We start from the raw sequence: 17,500 nt of genomic DNA on the forward strand, positions 1-17,500 counted from the left end.
ATAACTTTGTTTTGTCAAAAACAAATATTTCTAAAGGGGGCTAATGACATTGACCTTAAAATGTGTTTAAAACAATTAAAAACTGCTTTTACTCTAGCTGAAATAAAACAAATAAGACTTTCTCCAGAAGAAAAAATATTATAGAAAATACTGTGAAAATTCATCATTCATCATTTGGGAAATATCTGAAATAGAAAATTCACAGGAGGGTGAACAATTCCGACCTCAACTGGAAATGAGTAGACTCCTTACAGATCTGTCTATTAACTAAATATTTTGTATATGATGCCATTCCATATATGGCATATGTATGTATATATATATATATATATATATATATATATATGTATATATATATATATATATATATATATATATATATATATATATATATATATATATATATATATATATAGTGTGAGCGTACACTTCAGGGACCAGCCAAGGCTGATCACAACGGTGTGATCGTACACTTCAGGGACCAGCCAAGGCTGATTACACCAGTGTGATCGTACACTTCAGGGACCAGCCAAGGCTGATTACACCAGTGTAATCTTACGCTTCGGGGACCAGCCAAGGCTCATCACACCAGTGTGAGCGTACACTTCAGGGACCAGCCAAGGCTGATTACACCAGTGTGATCGTACACTTCAGGGACCAGCCAAGGCTGATTACACCAGTGTGATCGTACACTTCAGGGACCAGCCAAGGCTGATCACACCAGTGTGATCGTACACTTCAGGGACCAGCCAAGGCTGATTACACCAGTGTAATCTTACGCTTCAGGGACCAGCCAAGGCTGATCACACTAGTGTGATCGTACACTTCAGGGACCAGCCAAGGCTGATCACACTAGTGTGATTGTATGCTTTAGGGACCAGCCAAGGCTGATCACAGCAGTGTGATTGTACACTTCAGGGACCAGCCAAGGCTGATTACACCAGTGTAATCTTACGCTTCAGGGACCAGCCAAGGCTGATCACACTAGTGTGATCGTACACTTCAGGGACCAGCCAAGGCTGATTACACCAGTGTAATCTTACGCTTCGGGGACCAGCCAAGGCTCATCACACCAGTGTGAGCGTACACTTCAGGGACCAGCCAAGGCTGATTACACCAGTGTAGTCTTACGCTTCGGGGACCAGCCAAGGCTCATCACACCAGTGTGAGCGTACACTTCAGGGACCAGCCAAGGCTGATTACACCAGTGTGATCGTACACTTCAGGGACCAGCCAAGGCTGATCACACTGGTGTGATTGTACACTTCAGGGACCAGCCAAGGCTGATTACACCAGTGTGATCGTACACTTCAGGGACCAGCCAAGGCTGATCACACTGGTGTGATTGTACACTTCAGGGACCAGCCAAGGCTGATTACACCAGTGTGATCGTACACTTCAGGGACCAGCCAAGGCTGATCACACCAGTGTGATTGTACACTTCAGGGACCAGCCAAGGCTGATTACACCAGTGTAATCTTACGCTTCAGGGACCAGCCAAGGCTGATCACACGAGTGTGATCGTACACTTCAGGGACCAGCCAAGGCTGATCACACTAGTGTGATCGTACGCTTCAGGGACCAGCCAAGGCTGATCACACTAGTGTGATCGTACGCTTCAGGGACCAGCCAATGCTGATCACACCAGTGTGATCGTACACTTCAGGGACCAGCCAAGGCTGATCACACTAGTGTGATTGTATGCTTTAGGGACCAGCCAAGGCTGATCACAGCAGTGTGATCGTACACTTCAGGCACCAGCCATGGCTGATCACACCAGTGTGATCGTACACATAAAAGAATTAAAAGCATTAGGTTTACTTCCGTCAATTGATCCCATAAAAGAATGGATTTACTCACTTTAAGTGAAGCAAACTATTCGCTTTAAAAGCAACGTGTTTAATCACGATTTAAAGTACAATCAACTAATTGCATTTAATGTTTACTCTTTAAAAAGTTAGGTCAACTGATTAATTTAAAAGCAACATGTTAATCACCTTTTTAAGTAAAGTCAACCAATCACTTTAACAGCAATGGGTTTACTCATGTTTTTTTAAGTAAAGTCAACTCATCGCTTTGAAAGCAACAGGTTTACTCACTTTTCTTTTTTTAGACTAATCGCTTCCTAAATGGGAAAGATAGCTTTTATCACGGATCACATCACATTTAAGAGTATAGCCACTTCTCCAAGCAGCACTTCAGGAATGATCATCTCTGACTGGCCTGCTTATTATTCAGATGGTGAAGAGAGCGTGTAAATGCCGCTCTCTGACACACACACACACACACACACATGCGATGAGCCATATGTGCTGAAAGGTCTCTTTGGGCGGCGTGTGTCTTGGCTGTTAGTGAACTGACTGTCAACACGGCTGTCAGCATCTGCTCCAAGCTTTCAATCCCATCAACATTTCCCCAAATGACGGACCTCGAGGTCTCGACACCCTCTGAAAAACCCCTCAGCGGGGCGTCCCACACTCCTCCCTGTGCCTGAAATCAAGCCTCATCCAAATCCTCTTCCAATATCAGCCTGAAAAAAAACCTACACACACCCACAAGTACAAAACCCCAGGCGCGGGCGCAAAAACACGGCGTAACGCGAGGGTGTTTTGTGGAAAGTGGCCACTGGCAGTTTGTTGGATTGATTTGGTTGATCAGTATCTTCATGTTTTCATCAGGATCTACTGCCAGGAGAAAAACTCTGTCCTGCAGGACTGTGAGGATGATGGAGAGACCGCCGCCGGGGGACGACTGCTGCATCTTTTGCAGGTAAAAGTGGGGTTTTTTGTTTGCAGATCATTGGAAATGTTGGGTATAGCGGAGGTTGTTGGAGATATGATGACTTTGATGTGCTTTCATTATAGTTTGTTGAGTTTGTATACCAATACCAGGGTTCCCATGGGTCAGGGAGTTTCTGGAGTCTCATGCAATTTTTGTAATATTGATGTTCCGGAATATCATTGAACTTCTGGAAAATCATTGAATTTTTAGAATATCATGGAATTTTGTAATATAATTGAATTTCTGAAAAAAGGTGAAATTTTTGAAACATCATTGAATTTCTATAATATTGAATTTCTGGAATATTGAAATTCTGGAATAGCATTGAACTTCTATAATATCATAGAATTTCTGGAATATCATTGAGTTTCTAAAACATCATTGAATTTCTATAGCATCCTTGAATTTCTATAACATCATTGAATTTCTATAATAACATTGCATTTCTGGAATGTTATTGAATTTCTGGAATATCATTGAATTTCTGGAAAATCATTGAATTTCTATAACATTGAATTTCTGGAATGTTATTGAATTTCTATAATATCAATGAATTTCTGGAATATCATTACATTTCTATATTATCATTGAATTTCTGGAATATTATTGAATTTCTGGAATATCATTGAATTTCTGGAATATTGAATTTCTGGAATATCATTGAATTTCTGGAATATTATTGAATTTCTGGAATATCAATGAATTTCTGGAATATCATTAAATTTCTATATTATCATTGAATTTCTGGAATATTATAGAATTTCTGGAATATTATTGAATTTCTGGAATATTATTGAATTTCTGGAATATCATTGAATTTCTGGAATGTTATTGAATTTCTATAATATTGAATTTCTATATTATCATTGAATTTTTAAAATATCATTTGATTTCTGGAATATCATTGGATTTCTATGATATTGAATTTCTGGAATATCATTGAATTTCTGGAATGTTATTGAATTTCTATAACATCAATGAATTTCTGGAATATTATTAAATTTCTATATTACCATTGAATTTCTGAAAAATTATTGAATTTCTATATTACCATTGAATTTCTGGAAAATTATTGAATTTCTATATTACCATTGAATTTCTGGAATATTGTTGAATTTCTGGAATGTTATTGAATTTCTATAACATCATTGAATTTCTGAAATATCATTGAATTTCTATATTATCATTAAATTTCTGGAATATCATTGAATTTCTATAACATCAATAATTTTCTGGAATATCATTGAATTTCTGGAATATCATTGGATTTCTGGAATATCATTGAATTTCTGGAATATCATTGAATTTCTGGAATATCATTGAATTTCTATAACATCAATAATTTTCTGGAATATCATTGAATTTCTGGAATATCATTGAATTTCTATATTATCATTGAATTTCTGGAATATCATTGAATTTCTATAGCATCAATTAATTTCTGTAATATTATGGAATATCTGTAAAATAACTAACTAAATTCTTGAAATATTGTATTTCTGCAATATCATTAAACTTTTGTAATATCATAGAATTTTTAAAATATTGGTTTTATAATATCATTGAATTTCTGGAATATTCAGATTTTTTTTAGATTTAGAATTTCTGGAATATTGTTGAATTTCTATAGTATCATCAAATGTTTGCAATATTATTGAATTCTTTTAAGTGTCATTGAATTTATGAAATATGGATTTTTCTGAAAATCATAGAATGTATTAAGTATGAAGTTTTATGAATATCATGGAATTTATTAAATATGGAACTTCTGGAATATGTCATTTCTGGATTGGCATTGAAGTTTTAGAATTTTATGGTATTTCTGTAATATCATTGAATTTATAAAATATTGAATTTCTGCAGTATCGTGGACTATTTAAAATATAATTTAATTCTGTAAAATGGCATTTCTGTAATATTGAATTTTTTAAATATTATTAAATTTCAGGATTATTATAGATGTTTTAAAAATATTTATTTTTTATAATATCATGAAATATCTAATGTAACTGAACTTTTGAAGTATGGTATTTCTGAAATATCATAGAATTTCTATAATATCATCAAATTTTTGTAATATCATTGAATTTTTGGAATATCATGGAATCTTTGAAATATCATGGGATTTTTTTTTAGAATGTCGTGGAATTTTTAGATTTTCATGGAACTTCGGTAATATTATTGAACTTTTGAAATAGTGATCTTCTGGAGTATCACTGAATTTCTGTAATACAGACTTTTTTATGTAATTGAATTTCTGTAATATCATGGCATTTCTGTAATTTTGAATTAATGTTATTAGGTTTTTAAAATATTGAATGTATTCAATATCGTAAAATTTCTGGAATTTTATGGAACTTTAAAATATCGTGGAATGTTTCGAATATCATTGAATTTCTGTAATATCATTGAATTTTTTAGACCGTCTTATTTCGAGATATTGAAATTAGACCAAATTATTGAGGCTGTCTTATTTGTTTTACATGTTTTATCTGTTGTTATGTTTTTATACCAGTTTATTTTTTTCCATTTGTCATTTAGCAATCAAATATCTTAAAACTATATGATATTAAATGACAGTTCACAATATCCAGAATCAAAAAAATTAATGCAAGTCAATGAGGATGGAGAACGACAACCCTAAAACATGATCAATTCTGAGTACGCCTCACAAGCGAGTGGGCTTGACAAACCACCTGCAGAAACACTCTCCATCCGCCAACTGCGTACCATCTAGTTCTTTCCTGCATTACATTTAATTTACTAAACAAGCATTGGATTCATTTTACGAAAGGCGCAAGTAAAAATTAATTTGAAAAAGGTACAATACGACGATCCTCAAAGGTAATCATTACTGTAAATGATCAGGAATTAATGATATTAAAATAGGAAAAATGTTATTTTAAATTGTTACATTTACAGCATTAAAACTTTAAGTCTCAGTTAAATAAATGCGTTCATGGCGAGCAGTCTTCATTAAAATAGATAGAAATTAACCTCAAACCGCTCTGAACTTGTGTGTATAGTAGTGTTTGAGTATATTGTGCTTACAGATTAATAGGCGGCAGTGGGAGATTTTGGCAGCGTGTTGTCGATATGCTGTGGGTTTCATCCATCAACTCCTCTCTCCATCCTGACGGCATTCTTGCTATGTCAGATATTCACACTTGGATCTGTCGTTCATTTATAATCTTTCCTCTTATCGTCCGTCCGCTGATTAAAGCCCCTCGAGTGCTGTCGTCAACACCCTCCAGTGTGAAATATGACATGACACTGTAATCTCTGCCCACTTTCATTTGGACCCTACGCAAAATACAACAACAACGACAACTGTACAACACGCCAGTCAATAAGCAGGCCTACTGCTGGTGAAATGAGTCAGGAAGGCAGGCCTCTGTGGTGGGCTTTAACTGTTACTTAAAGCATTCCAGACCTTAACATATGGAATTAATGTTGTGTTTCTGCTGTTGTTTTGTGTTGGGTTTTGGTGTATTTTGCTGTGGTTGTGTTGGGTTCTGTTGTGGGTCATTGCTGTTTTGTGTTGAGATTTGTGCTGTGTTTTGTTGTGCTTGTGTTGGATTTTGTTGTTGTGCTTGTTGGAATTTGTTGTGTGTTTTGTTGTGGGTTGTGTTTTGTTGTTGTGGTGTGTTTTGTTGTGGGTTGTGTTTTGTTGTTGTGGTGTGTTTTGTTATGGGTTGTGTTTTGTTGTTGTGGTGTGTTTTGTTGTGGGTTGTGTTTTGTTGTTGTGGTGTGTTTTGTTATGGGTTGTGTTTTGTTGTGAGTTGTGTTTTGTTGTTGTGGTGTGTTTTGTTGTGAGTTGTGTTTTGTTGTTGTGGTGTGTTTTGTTGTGAGTTGTGTTTTGTTGTTGTGGTGTGTTTTGTTGTGGGTTGTGTTTTGTTGTTGTGGTGTGTTTTGTTGTGAGTTGTGTTTTGTTGTTGTGGTGTGTTTTGTTGTGAGTTGTGTTTTGTTGTTGTGGTGTGTTTTGTTATGGGTTGTGTTTTGTTGTTGTGTTTTGTTGTTGTGGTGTGTTTTGTTGTGAGTTGTGTTTTGTTGTTGTGGTGTGTTTTGTTGTGAGTTGTGTTTTGTTGTTGTGGTGTGTTTTGTTGTGAGTTGTGTTTTGTTGTTGTGGTGTGTTTTGTTGTGGGTTGTGTTTTGTTGTTGTGGTGTGTTTTGTTGTGAGTTGTGTTTTGTTGTTGTGGTGTGTTTTGTTGTGGGTTGTGTTTTGTTGTTGTGGTGTGTTTTGTTGTGAGTTGTGTTTTGTTGTTGTGGTGTGTTTTGTTGTGAGTTGTGTTTTGTTGTTGTGGTGTGTTTTGTTGTGGGTTGTGTTTTGTTGTTGTGCTTGTGTTGGATTTTGTTGTTGTGGGTTGTGTTTTGTTGTGGGTTGTGTTTTGTTGTTGTGGTGTGTTTTGTTGTGAGTTGTGTTTTGTTGTTGTGGTGTGTTTTGTTGTGAGTTGTGTTTTGTTGTTGTGGTGTGTTTTGTTGTGAGTTGTGTTTTGTTGTTGTGGTGTGTTTTGTTGTGGGTTGTGTTTTGTTGTTGTGGTGTGTTTTGTTGTGAGTTGTGTTTTGTTGTTGTGGTGTGTTTTGTTGTGGGTTGTGTTTTGTTGTTGTGGTGTGTTTTGTTGTGAGTTGTGTTTTGTTGTTGTGGTGTGTTTTGTTGTGAGTTGTGTTTTGTTGTTGTGGTGTGTTTTGTTGTGGGTTGTGTTTTGTTGTTGTGCTTGTGTTGGATTTTGTTGTTGTGGGTTGTGTTTTGTTGTGGGTTGTGTTTTGTTGTTGTGTTGTGTTTTGTTGTTTCGTGTTAGTTTGTGGTGTGTTGTGTTTTGTTGTTTCGTGTTAGTTTGTGGTGTGTTTTGTGGTTGGTGTGTTTTGTTGTTGGGTTGTTTTTGTTTTGGGTTTGTGGTGTGTTGTTGTTGGGTTGTAGTTGTTTTGGGTTGGGTTTGTGGTGTGTTTTGTTGGTTTTTTTTTGTGTGTTGTTGTGGTTAAGTTTTTGTTTTGTGTTAGTTTGAGGTGTGTTTTGTTGTTGGGTTGTTGTTTTGTTGTTGGGTTGTTTTTGTTTTGGGTTGGGTTTGTGGTGTGATTGGTTGTTGGGTTGTTGTTGTTTTGGGTTTGTGGTGTGTTTTGTTGTTGGGTTGTTGTTGTTGTTGTTGTTGTTTTGGGTTTGTGGTGGGTTTTGTTGTTGGGTTGTTGTTGTTTTGGGTTTGTGTTGTGTTGTTGTTGGGTTGTTTTTGTTTTGGGTTGGGTTTGTGGTGTGTTGTTGTTGGGTTGTTGTTGTTTTGGGTTTGTGTTGTGTTGTTGTTGGGTTGTTTTTGTTTTGGGTTGGGTTTGTGGTGTGTTGTTGTTGGGTTGTTGTTGTTTTGGGTTTGTGGTGTGTTTTGTTGTTGGGTTGTTTTTGTTTTGGGTTTGTGGTGTGTTTTGTTGTTGGTTTGTTGTTGTTTTGGGTTTGTGGTGAGTTGTTGTTGGGTTGTTGTTGTTTTGGGTTTGTGGTGAGTTGTTGTTGGGTTGTTGTTGTTGTTTTGGGTTTGCGGTGTGTTGTTGTGTTGTTGTTTTGGGTTTGTGTTGTGTTGTTGTTGGGTTGTTTTTGTTTTGGGTTTGGTTTGTGGTGTGTTTTGTTGTTGGTTTGTTGTTGTTTTGGGTTTGTGGTGTGTTGTTGTGTTGTTGTTTTGGGTTTGTGTTGTGTTGTTGTTGGGTTGTTTTTGTTTTGGGTTTGGTTTGTGGTGTGTTTTGTTGTTGGTTTGTTGTTGTTTTGGGTTTGTGGTGTGTTTTGTTGTTGGTTTGTTGTTGTTTTGGGTTTGTGGTGAGTTGTTGTTGGGTTGTTGTTGTTGTTTTGGGTTTGTGGTGTGTTGTTGTGTTGTTGTTTTGGGTTTGTGTTGTGTTGTTGTTGGGTTGTTTTTGTTTTGGGTTTGGTTTGTGGTGTGTTTTGTTGTTGGGTTGTTTTTGTTTTGGGTTTGTGGTGTGATTTGTTGTTGGGTTGTTGTTGTTTTGGGTTTGTGGTGTGTTGTTGTTGGGTTGTTTTTGTTTTGGGTTGGGTTTGTGGTGTGTTTTGTTGTTGGGTTGTTGTTGTTTTGGGTTTGTGGTGTGTTGTTGTTGGGTTGTTTTTGTTTTGGGTTTGTGGTGTGATTTGTTGTTGGGTTGTTGTTGTTTTGGGTTTGTGGTGTGTTGTTGTTGGGTTGTTTTTGTTTTGGGTTGGGTTTGTGGTGTGTTTTGTTGTTGGGTTGTTGTTGTTTTGGGTTTGTGGTGTGTTGTTGTTGGGTTGTTTTTGTTTTGGGTTGGGTTTGTGGTGTGTTTTGTTGTTGGGTTGTTGTTGTTTTGGGTTTGTGGTGTGTTGTTGTTGGGTTATTGTCGTTTTGGGTTGGGTTTGTGGTGTGTTTTGTTGTTGGGTTTTGTTGTGTGTTTTGTTGTTGTTAGGTTTTTGTTTTGTGTTAGTTTGAGGTGTGTTTAGTTGTGGTTGTGTTTTGTTGTTGGGCTGTTGTTTTGGGTTGGGTTTGGTTTTTGTTGTGTGTTTTGTTGTTGAATTGAACATTGTTTTGATTGTTGTGGCTTTGCTGGATTGTGGTTGTGTTTTGTTGTTGTGTTTTGTCGTGTGTTGTTGTGGTTGGTTTGTTGTTGATTTGTGCTGAAACAAACTGAAACCAACAAAAGTAAACTAACTATTGAAACTAAATGCGCAGTGAGCAGCAAATGTTAAAGCAGCATCACTATTACACTCAATTAAAACACACAACTATAAAAGAGACACTCTGGGTTGTTGACCTCTTTTTTTTGGCACGTGAGTAAAAATCTGCTTGTGAGAGCCAGCAGCCGCTCACAGGAGATCATGAAGTGTTTTTGGAGATCATCCACTGTTTCCTGCTCAGTGAAAGTGACGGCGTGTTGAAAAGGGAAGCGGCTTTTAATAGAGGTGTGTGTGTGTGTGTGTGTGTGTGTGTGTGTGTGTGTGTGTGTGTGTGTGTGTGTGAGTGTGTGTGTGAGTGTGTGTGTGTGTGTGTGTGTGTGTGTGTGTGTGTGTGTGTGTGTGTGTGTGTGTGTGTGTGTGTGTGTGTGTATGTGTGTGTGTGTGTGTGTGTGTGTGTGTGTGTGTGTGTGTGTGTGTGTGTGTGTGTGTGTGTGTGAGTGTGTGTGTGAGTGTGTGTGTGAGTGTGTGTGTTAGTGTGTGTGTGTGTGTGTGTGTGTGTGTGTGTGTATGTGTGTGTGTGTGTGTGTGTGTGTGTGTGTGTGTGTGTGTGTGTGTGTGTGTGTGTGGATTTCTCTGCCGTGCCACAGGAAAACACAACGAGCAGGACGCTAAATACGCTAAAGAGCCTCCAGAGCCGTCATTCAGCAGATTTGAGCTATTCTGCGTCTCTATTGAAGAAACTGTTCTCGTGAACACAGCCCGATGGGGGAAGGAAACACTTGAGAATCTGTGTTTTTACTCTGGCAGTGATTTCTTGGAAAGCATTGCCGCAGTTTTCACCTAATCAACCCTTCCTCAGGGTGTGTTTATTTGCTAATGTGTGTGTACCTGTGTTTGGGACGCATGCTGTTACACATAAATCCAGGATTGGATCTCATTTGGGTATTAGATGCATAGAAAACGCTCAAATAAATGCAGGAAGACCAAAGCTCCAAATATATAATACTTCACTAAAATGCAGGTCACATAGCGAGCGTCATTTCCAGAACGATCTTCTTCTGCATGCTGTTCTGCAAAATAAGGCGTGGTTTCATTCTTTGAGACCATTTGGATTGTTGGAAGATGAACATTGCTAACAGAATGAAGGAAGATTGAAGAATGGACAAAAGCAGGGCAGAAATGAGACATGCCCAGATAGCCTTAATAGCCCCGCCCTAAATGACAGATAGTTCCGCCCAAAAGGACTGAAAGCTCCACTCTAAATGACTGATATGCCATCCCTAAATGACTGATAGCCCCGCCCTAAATTACTGATAGCTCCACCCTAAAGCACTTATAGCGTCGCCTTAATGCACTGATAGCCCCACCCTAAATGTCTAATAGCTCCACCCTAAATGACTGATAGCCCCTCCCTAAATGACTGATAGCCCAGCCCTAAATGACTGATAGAACATGCTAATTTGTGCTAGAATTATGCTAGTAACATGCTAATTCATGCTAGAATCCTGCTGATAACATGGTAATTCATGCTAGAATAATGCTAGTAACATGCTAATTTATGCTAGAATCATGCTAGTAACATGCTAATTTATGCTAGAATCATGCTAATTCATGCTAGAATCATGCTAGTAACATGCTAATTCATACCAGAATCATGCTAGTAACATGCATGCTAATTCACACTAGAATCATGCTAGTAACATGCTAATTTATGCTAGAATCATGCTAATTCATGCTAGAATCATGCTAGTAACATGCTAATTCATACCAGAATCATGCTAGTAACATGCTAATTCATACCAGAATCATGCTAGTAACATGCATGCTAATTCACACTAGAATCATGCTAGTAACATGCTAATTTATGCTAGAATCATGCTAGAATCATGCTAGTAACATGCTAATTCATACCAGAATCATGCTAGTAACATGCTAATTCATACCAGAATCATGCTAGTAACATGCATGCTAATTCACACTAGAATCATGCTAGTAACATGCTAATTTATGCTAGAATCATGCTAATTCATGCTAGAATCATGCTAGTAACATGCTAATTCATGCTAGAATCATGCTAGTAACATGCTAATTTATACTAGCTGGCCTGGTGTTAGTGAGGCCAGCAGGGGGCGCCCAACCTGCGGTCTGTGTGGGTCCTAATGCCCCAGTATAGTGACGGGGACGCTATACTGCTCAGTGAGCGCCGTCTTTCGGATGAGATGCTAAACCGAGGTCCCGACTCTCTGTGGTCGTTAAAAATCCCAGGATGTTCTTCGAAAAGAGTAGGGGTTTAACCCCGGCATCCTGGCCAAATCTGCCCACTGGCCTTTGTCCATCATGGCCTCCTAACCATCCCCATATTCAATTGGCTGCATCACTGTCTCCTCTCCACCAATCAGCTGGTGTGTGGTGTGCGGTCTGGCGCAAAATGGCTGCCGTCGCGTCATCCAGGTGGATGCTGCACACTGGTGGTGGATGAGGAGATTCCCCCCACTGTGTAAAGCGCTTTGAGTGCACAGAAAAGCGCTATATAAATGTAAGGAATTATTATTATTATTATTATTACTAGAATCATGCTAGTAACATGCTAATTTATACTGGAATCATGCTAGTAACATGCTAATTTATACTGGAGTCATGCTAGTAACATGCTAATTTATGCTAGAATCATGCTAATTCATGCTAGAATCATGCTAGTAACATGCTAATTTATACTAGAATCATGCTAGTAACATGCTAATTTATACTGGAATCATGCTAGTAACATGCTAATTTATACTGGAGTCATGCTAGTAACATGCTAATTTATGCTAGAATCATGCTAATTCATGCTAGAATCATGCTAGTAACATGCTAATTTATACTAGAATCATGCTAGTAACATGCTAATTTATACTGGAATCATGCTAGTAACATGCTAATTTATGCTAGAATCATGCTAATTCATGCTAGAATCATGCTTGTAACATGCTAATTCACACTAGAATCATGCTAGTAACATGCAAATTCATGCTAGAATCATGCTAGTAACATGCTAATTTATACTAGAATCATGCTAGTAACATGCTAATTTATGCTAGAATCATGCTAATTCATGCTAGAATCATGCTAGTAACATGCTAATTCACACTAGAATCATGCTAGTAACATGCTAATTTATGCTAGAATCATGCTAATTCATACTAGAGTCATGCTACTAACATGCTAATTTATGCTAGAATCATGCTAATAACATGCTAATCTATCTATCTATCTATCTATCTATCTATCTATCTATCTATCTATCTATCTATCTATCTATCTATCTATCTATCTATCTATCTATCTATCTATCTTTTCATACTTTTTAAAACGGTTTAAACTAAATAAACTATTACCATCAGGCCTTCACAAGCCAGCCTCAAAGTTTGTCCTCAAACTTTAAGAATCTAGTTTAAAATTAAACTTCACACAGCCTAAAGGGGCTAATAATTTTATCCCTAAAATGGTGTTTAAAAATTTAAAACTGCTTTCATTCTAGCCAAAATAAAACAAATAGGACTTTCTCCAGAAGAAAAAATATTATCAGACATACTGTGAAAATTTCCTTGCTCTGTTAAACATCATTTGGAAAACATAAAAAAAAAGAAGAAACTTTGAAGGGGGCTTCACTTAGTATATTAATATAAAAAAACTGTTTAAATGTCACAGGATGGCTATCGTGATATTAAAAGCAATGCAGATGTTGGACGTTCTTGCATTCGAGCTATGTTAAGAACATCATAATCCTGCAGCAGTGAGTCACGTCGGCTTCAGGAGCATTAATATTCAGTTTGTGTGTGTGATTGTGTCTGACAGATCCTGGATGTGCGTAATGTGCTGGTGGTGGTCTCTCGCTGGTACGGTGGGATTCTGCTCGGCCCCGACCGCTTCAAACACATCAACAACTGCGCCAGAACCATCCTCATTCAGGAGGGCTACGCCGACTCTACGGTAAGACCCTCCACAAATGCACACTTCCCCCAGCGTGGCCAGCTAATATGCAGATCTCCCACTGAACTGCTGGATTTCACAGAAGACTTACTTTAGTGTGTTTATTTGCATATATATTAGATGTGAATATATATATACAGTGGTGTGAAAAAGTGTTTGCCCCCCTTGCTGATCTCATTTGTTTAATTTGCCTGTTGCACTTTAATGCTTCAGATCATCAGACAAATTGAAATATTAGTGAAATATAACGCAGGTAAACACAACATGCAGTTGTTATTATTAAGAGAAAAGAAAACAGAAGACTACATGGTGAAAATGTGTGAAAAAGTGTTTGCCTCCTAAATCTAAGAACTGGTTTGGCCACTCTTAACTGCAGGAACAAATGCAGTCTAACGTTTTTAATAACTCGCAGTTACATCTCTGTTTAGGTATTTTAACCCGCTCATCCTTACAAAGTTGTTGTATTTCAGCCACATTGCTGGGTTTTCAAGCATCAACCTCCTTTTTAAGGTCATGAAACAGCATCTCAATTGGATTCAGGTCAGGACTTTGACTAGGCCACTCCAAAGTCTTCATTTAGTTTCAACTTAAGAGGAGTTAAACCCTAATTTCACCTTAAAAAACACTTTTCTTACCTAGATCTTTTATTTTTTGTAGACAAGCAAAACATATCGTCTTGTTTTAAGAAATAATATGCCAAATTGAAGCTAGTTTTTTTTCTCTTTAAACTAGCATAATAGTCTGCCAATGGGGTAAGCTAAATAATTAAGTTTTTCCTTGTGACATAAGATTATTTAGCTTACCCCATTGGCAGATACTTTTGCTTTAACTTTAATTTGGCATATTATTTCTTAAAACAAGACGATATGTTTTGCTTGTCTACAAAAGTCTTCTAGATTTAAGATTTTTAGATATTTGCGCTAGAAACAAGACAAGATCTAAGTAAGAAACGTGTTTTTTGTAGTCTGACTTGTCATTTTGTGATGGGTAAATGTTATAAATTATAAAATGTATACATATTTTTGGAGATTTTCAACTAAGCAAATTTGAACACTTTAACATGTTAGCATGCCGGAGTATTTTAAAGTGATATACACTAACCGGCCACTTTATTAGGTACACCTTACTGGTAGCGGGTTAGACCCCCTTTTGCTTCCAGAACTGCTTTAATCCTTTGTGGCAGAGATTCAACAAGGTACTGGAGAATCTTGTTGGAAGTAGCCATCAGAAGATGAGTACACTGTGCTCATAAAGGGATGGACATGGTCAGCAACAATACTCTGGTAGGCTGTGGCGTTGACACCATGCTCAATTAGTACTAATGAGCCCAAAGTGTGCCAAGAAAATCTCCCTCACACCATTACACCACCACCACCAGCCTGAACCGCTGATACAAGGCAGGTTGGATCCATGCTTTCATGATGTTGACACCAAATTTTGACCTTAACATCTGAATATGGCAGCAGAAATCGAGACTCAGAGCAGGCAACGTTTCTCCAATCTTCTGTTGACCTAAGAGATGGTTGTGCGTGAAAATCCAGCAGATCAGCAGTTTCTGAAATACTCATCGCAGTCCGTTTTGGCAGCACCAACAATGTTCAAAATCACTTAAATCCCCTTTCTTCCTCATTCTGATGCTCGGTTTGAACTGCAGCAGATCATCTTGACCATGTTGCGTCCGAAACCGCCTACTACTCAGTAGGTACTGCATTTGAATTTAAACCTACTGCTCGGCCGTTAGAAAAGTGCGTTCTATACAGTATGAACCTGAAAAGTATGAATGGAATTCGGACACACTACATCCGCCATTTTGTCATGGTCATGTGACCTACCTGCGTTAATTGCGTTGCTTTGCTCCCATTCATGAATTCGCTCGCAGCATGCATAGGATGCGCACTCCAGAATCTCCAGAAGTCATGCGGGTACTTCTCAAATACTGATTTTTGAATTCTATGAATTCGGACATACTACTCGGCTCACATACTGATTTTTGCGTACTATATAGTATTGAAGTATGCGGTTTTGGACGCAGCCCATGTCTACATGCCTAAATGCATTTAGTTGCTGCCATGTGATTGGTTGTTAAGAAATGTGCATTAACCAGCAGTTGGACAGGTGTACCTAATAAAGTGGCCGGTGACTGTATATGTAATTTATAATTAATTATTTTAATGATCAAAATAATAATACTATTGCTATTTAGCATATATACTATGCTAAACATGATATAAATATAGTAATAATCATAACTATAGCAAGAGTAAATAATAATTCATGAATATATAGATAAAAAGAGCGATAAATGCAAAGAAATGTTGATTATTTAAACTTTTTTTTTTAACTATTTTATTGTCAGAAAGTCTCAAAAGTCATTCAGCTCAAGTGTTTGTCTTTTAAGCGCACAGTTTTCCCTCATTTGCAGATCTCCTCTGTCTCCACGTGTGTGTGTTTCTCCGTCTGAAGTTGAGTGCTAAACGTCCTGTATTTCACTCTGTGTTTGTGTATGAAGAGCCGCTGCGCTCTGGAGTGTCCGACACACTCCTCTCCACAATCACACTGATGATAAGATCACCATAAAAACAAGTTGTGTGGAGATTTGCCGACACGCGCTCGACTTCTTCCCAGCATTCATCTGTTTGTTGCTCTCTTTCATTTCTGTGCAAATGAGCCTCGTGCACAGCTGCGTGGTTGGCATGGTTACGCGGATAATAGGGGCGCATCGGCGTACGCGCGCACATACAATTACACGCATGTGTGATACGATTGTTTAAGATGTTGCTAGAATTCATTACAACAAGCTTGAGTCAATTAAAGCAGTGTGTGTGTGTGTGTGTGTGTGTCTTCGGCAGTCTCAATATCAAACCTGTCACGTTTCATAACGCAAACCTCTTATTTTCGGACACGTTTTTAAGCATGTTTATTGTCCAGCGCTGTTATTTTAGGCCTGTATTTCTGTTGATTTATGGACTCTGTTTCTCTCTGTCTCGGTTGTTTATGTGAGTGTCCCGCACCGCCATCCAGACCGCTGCGCTAACCTGCCTATTAAAGACTAGTGTGTGTCTTTTGTAAAAAAAAAAAATGGTAATGACTGTAATTTGAGCATTTCGCTAATTACAGTTTTATTTTGTTATGCCACTCCACAATTATAACCGTACGTGAACGCTGAGTCAAACCAGCACTTAGATGCATTAGCCAAGAGATAAATCGCCCGCGCAATACTAATCAAAGCGAATACATGGAAAAAGCACCGAAGGATAAATAACTGGTGTGGTTTAGCTGTATTGGAACTCTTTTTAATGCACTTTTTTATCCTCTTAAAAATGGGAATTCCTTGGAAAAGTGCACTTTGAAATGAGCAGTCATGTGTGTGAATCATCCTGCAGTTTTACTATCGGGATCAGCTTTTCGTCAGTAGTTTGTGTAAAACACATGCATGACTCGTTGAACCAAATATAAATGTATTTCAATCAATGACATCACTTTTATTAGTCAAACTTACTAAGTTTTCATTGTTGTTTTATAAGGATAATTGTATTCACATTAAATAATGTTTGTTGTATGTTTTATCATGAAATAAAAGTCAAAGTAAATTTCGAAATCAATTTTTTATTCTTTGCGTTTTCCATACTGCCAACTTTTTCTGATTTGGCATTGTGTGTGTGTCTGTGTAAGTGTGTGTGTGTGTGTGTGTGTGTGTGTGTGTGTCTGTGTAAGTGTGTCTGTGTGTGTGTGTGTGTGTGTATGTGTGTGTGTGTGTGTGTGTGTGTACAACTATATATACCTGTATATATATATATATATATATATATATATATATATATATATATATATATATATATATATATATATATATATATAGTTTAAGTCAGAATTATTAGTCCCCCTGTATTATTAGCGCCCCTGTTTATTTTTTTCACCAATTTCTGTTTAATGGAGGGAAGATTGTTTTAGCACATTTCTAAGCATAATAGTTTTAAAAACTTATTTCTAAAAACGGATTTATTTTCTCTTTGTCATGATGACAGTGAATAATATTTGACTAGATATTCTTCAAGACACTTCTGTACAGCTTAAAGTGACATTTAAAGGCTTAACTGGGTTAATTAGGTGAACTAGGCAGGTTAGGGTAATTAGGCA

General features: G+C 37.4%; 1 protein-coding gene and 1 long non-coding RNA gene across 13 annotated transcripts in view; both read left to right on the forward strand.

Annotated features, from left to right (window-relative positions):
- Window positions 1-17,500, forward strand: part of LOC147831455 (uncharacterized) — a 787,032-nt gene that overhangs the window by 153,608 nt on the left and 615,924 nt on the right. The window lies entirely within an intron of this gene.
- The window catches only part of impact (impact RWD domain protein), a 79,018-nt gene that overhangs the window by 53,671 nt on the left and 7,847 nt on the right, over window positions 1-17,500 (forward strand). For all 12 annotated transcript variants that reach the window (XM_087302663.1, XM_087302656.1, XM_087302661.1 and 9 more), the window contains 2 exon segments: window positions 2,679-2,769; window positions 13,229-13,363. In XM_087302663.1, the coding sequence (XP_087158789.1) occupies window positions 2,679-2,769; window positions 13,229-13,363 (226 nt within the window).

This window comes from Danio rerio, chromosome 22, assembly GCF_052040795.2.
Source record: "Danio rerio strain M-AB ecotype USA chromosome 22, GRCz13ab, whole genome shotgun sequence".
Taxonomy (NCBI): domain Eukaryota; kingdom Metazoa; phylum Chordata; class Actinopteri; order Cypriniformes; family Danionidae; genus Danio; species Danio rerio.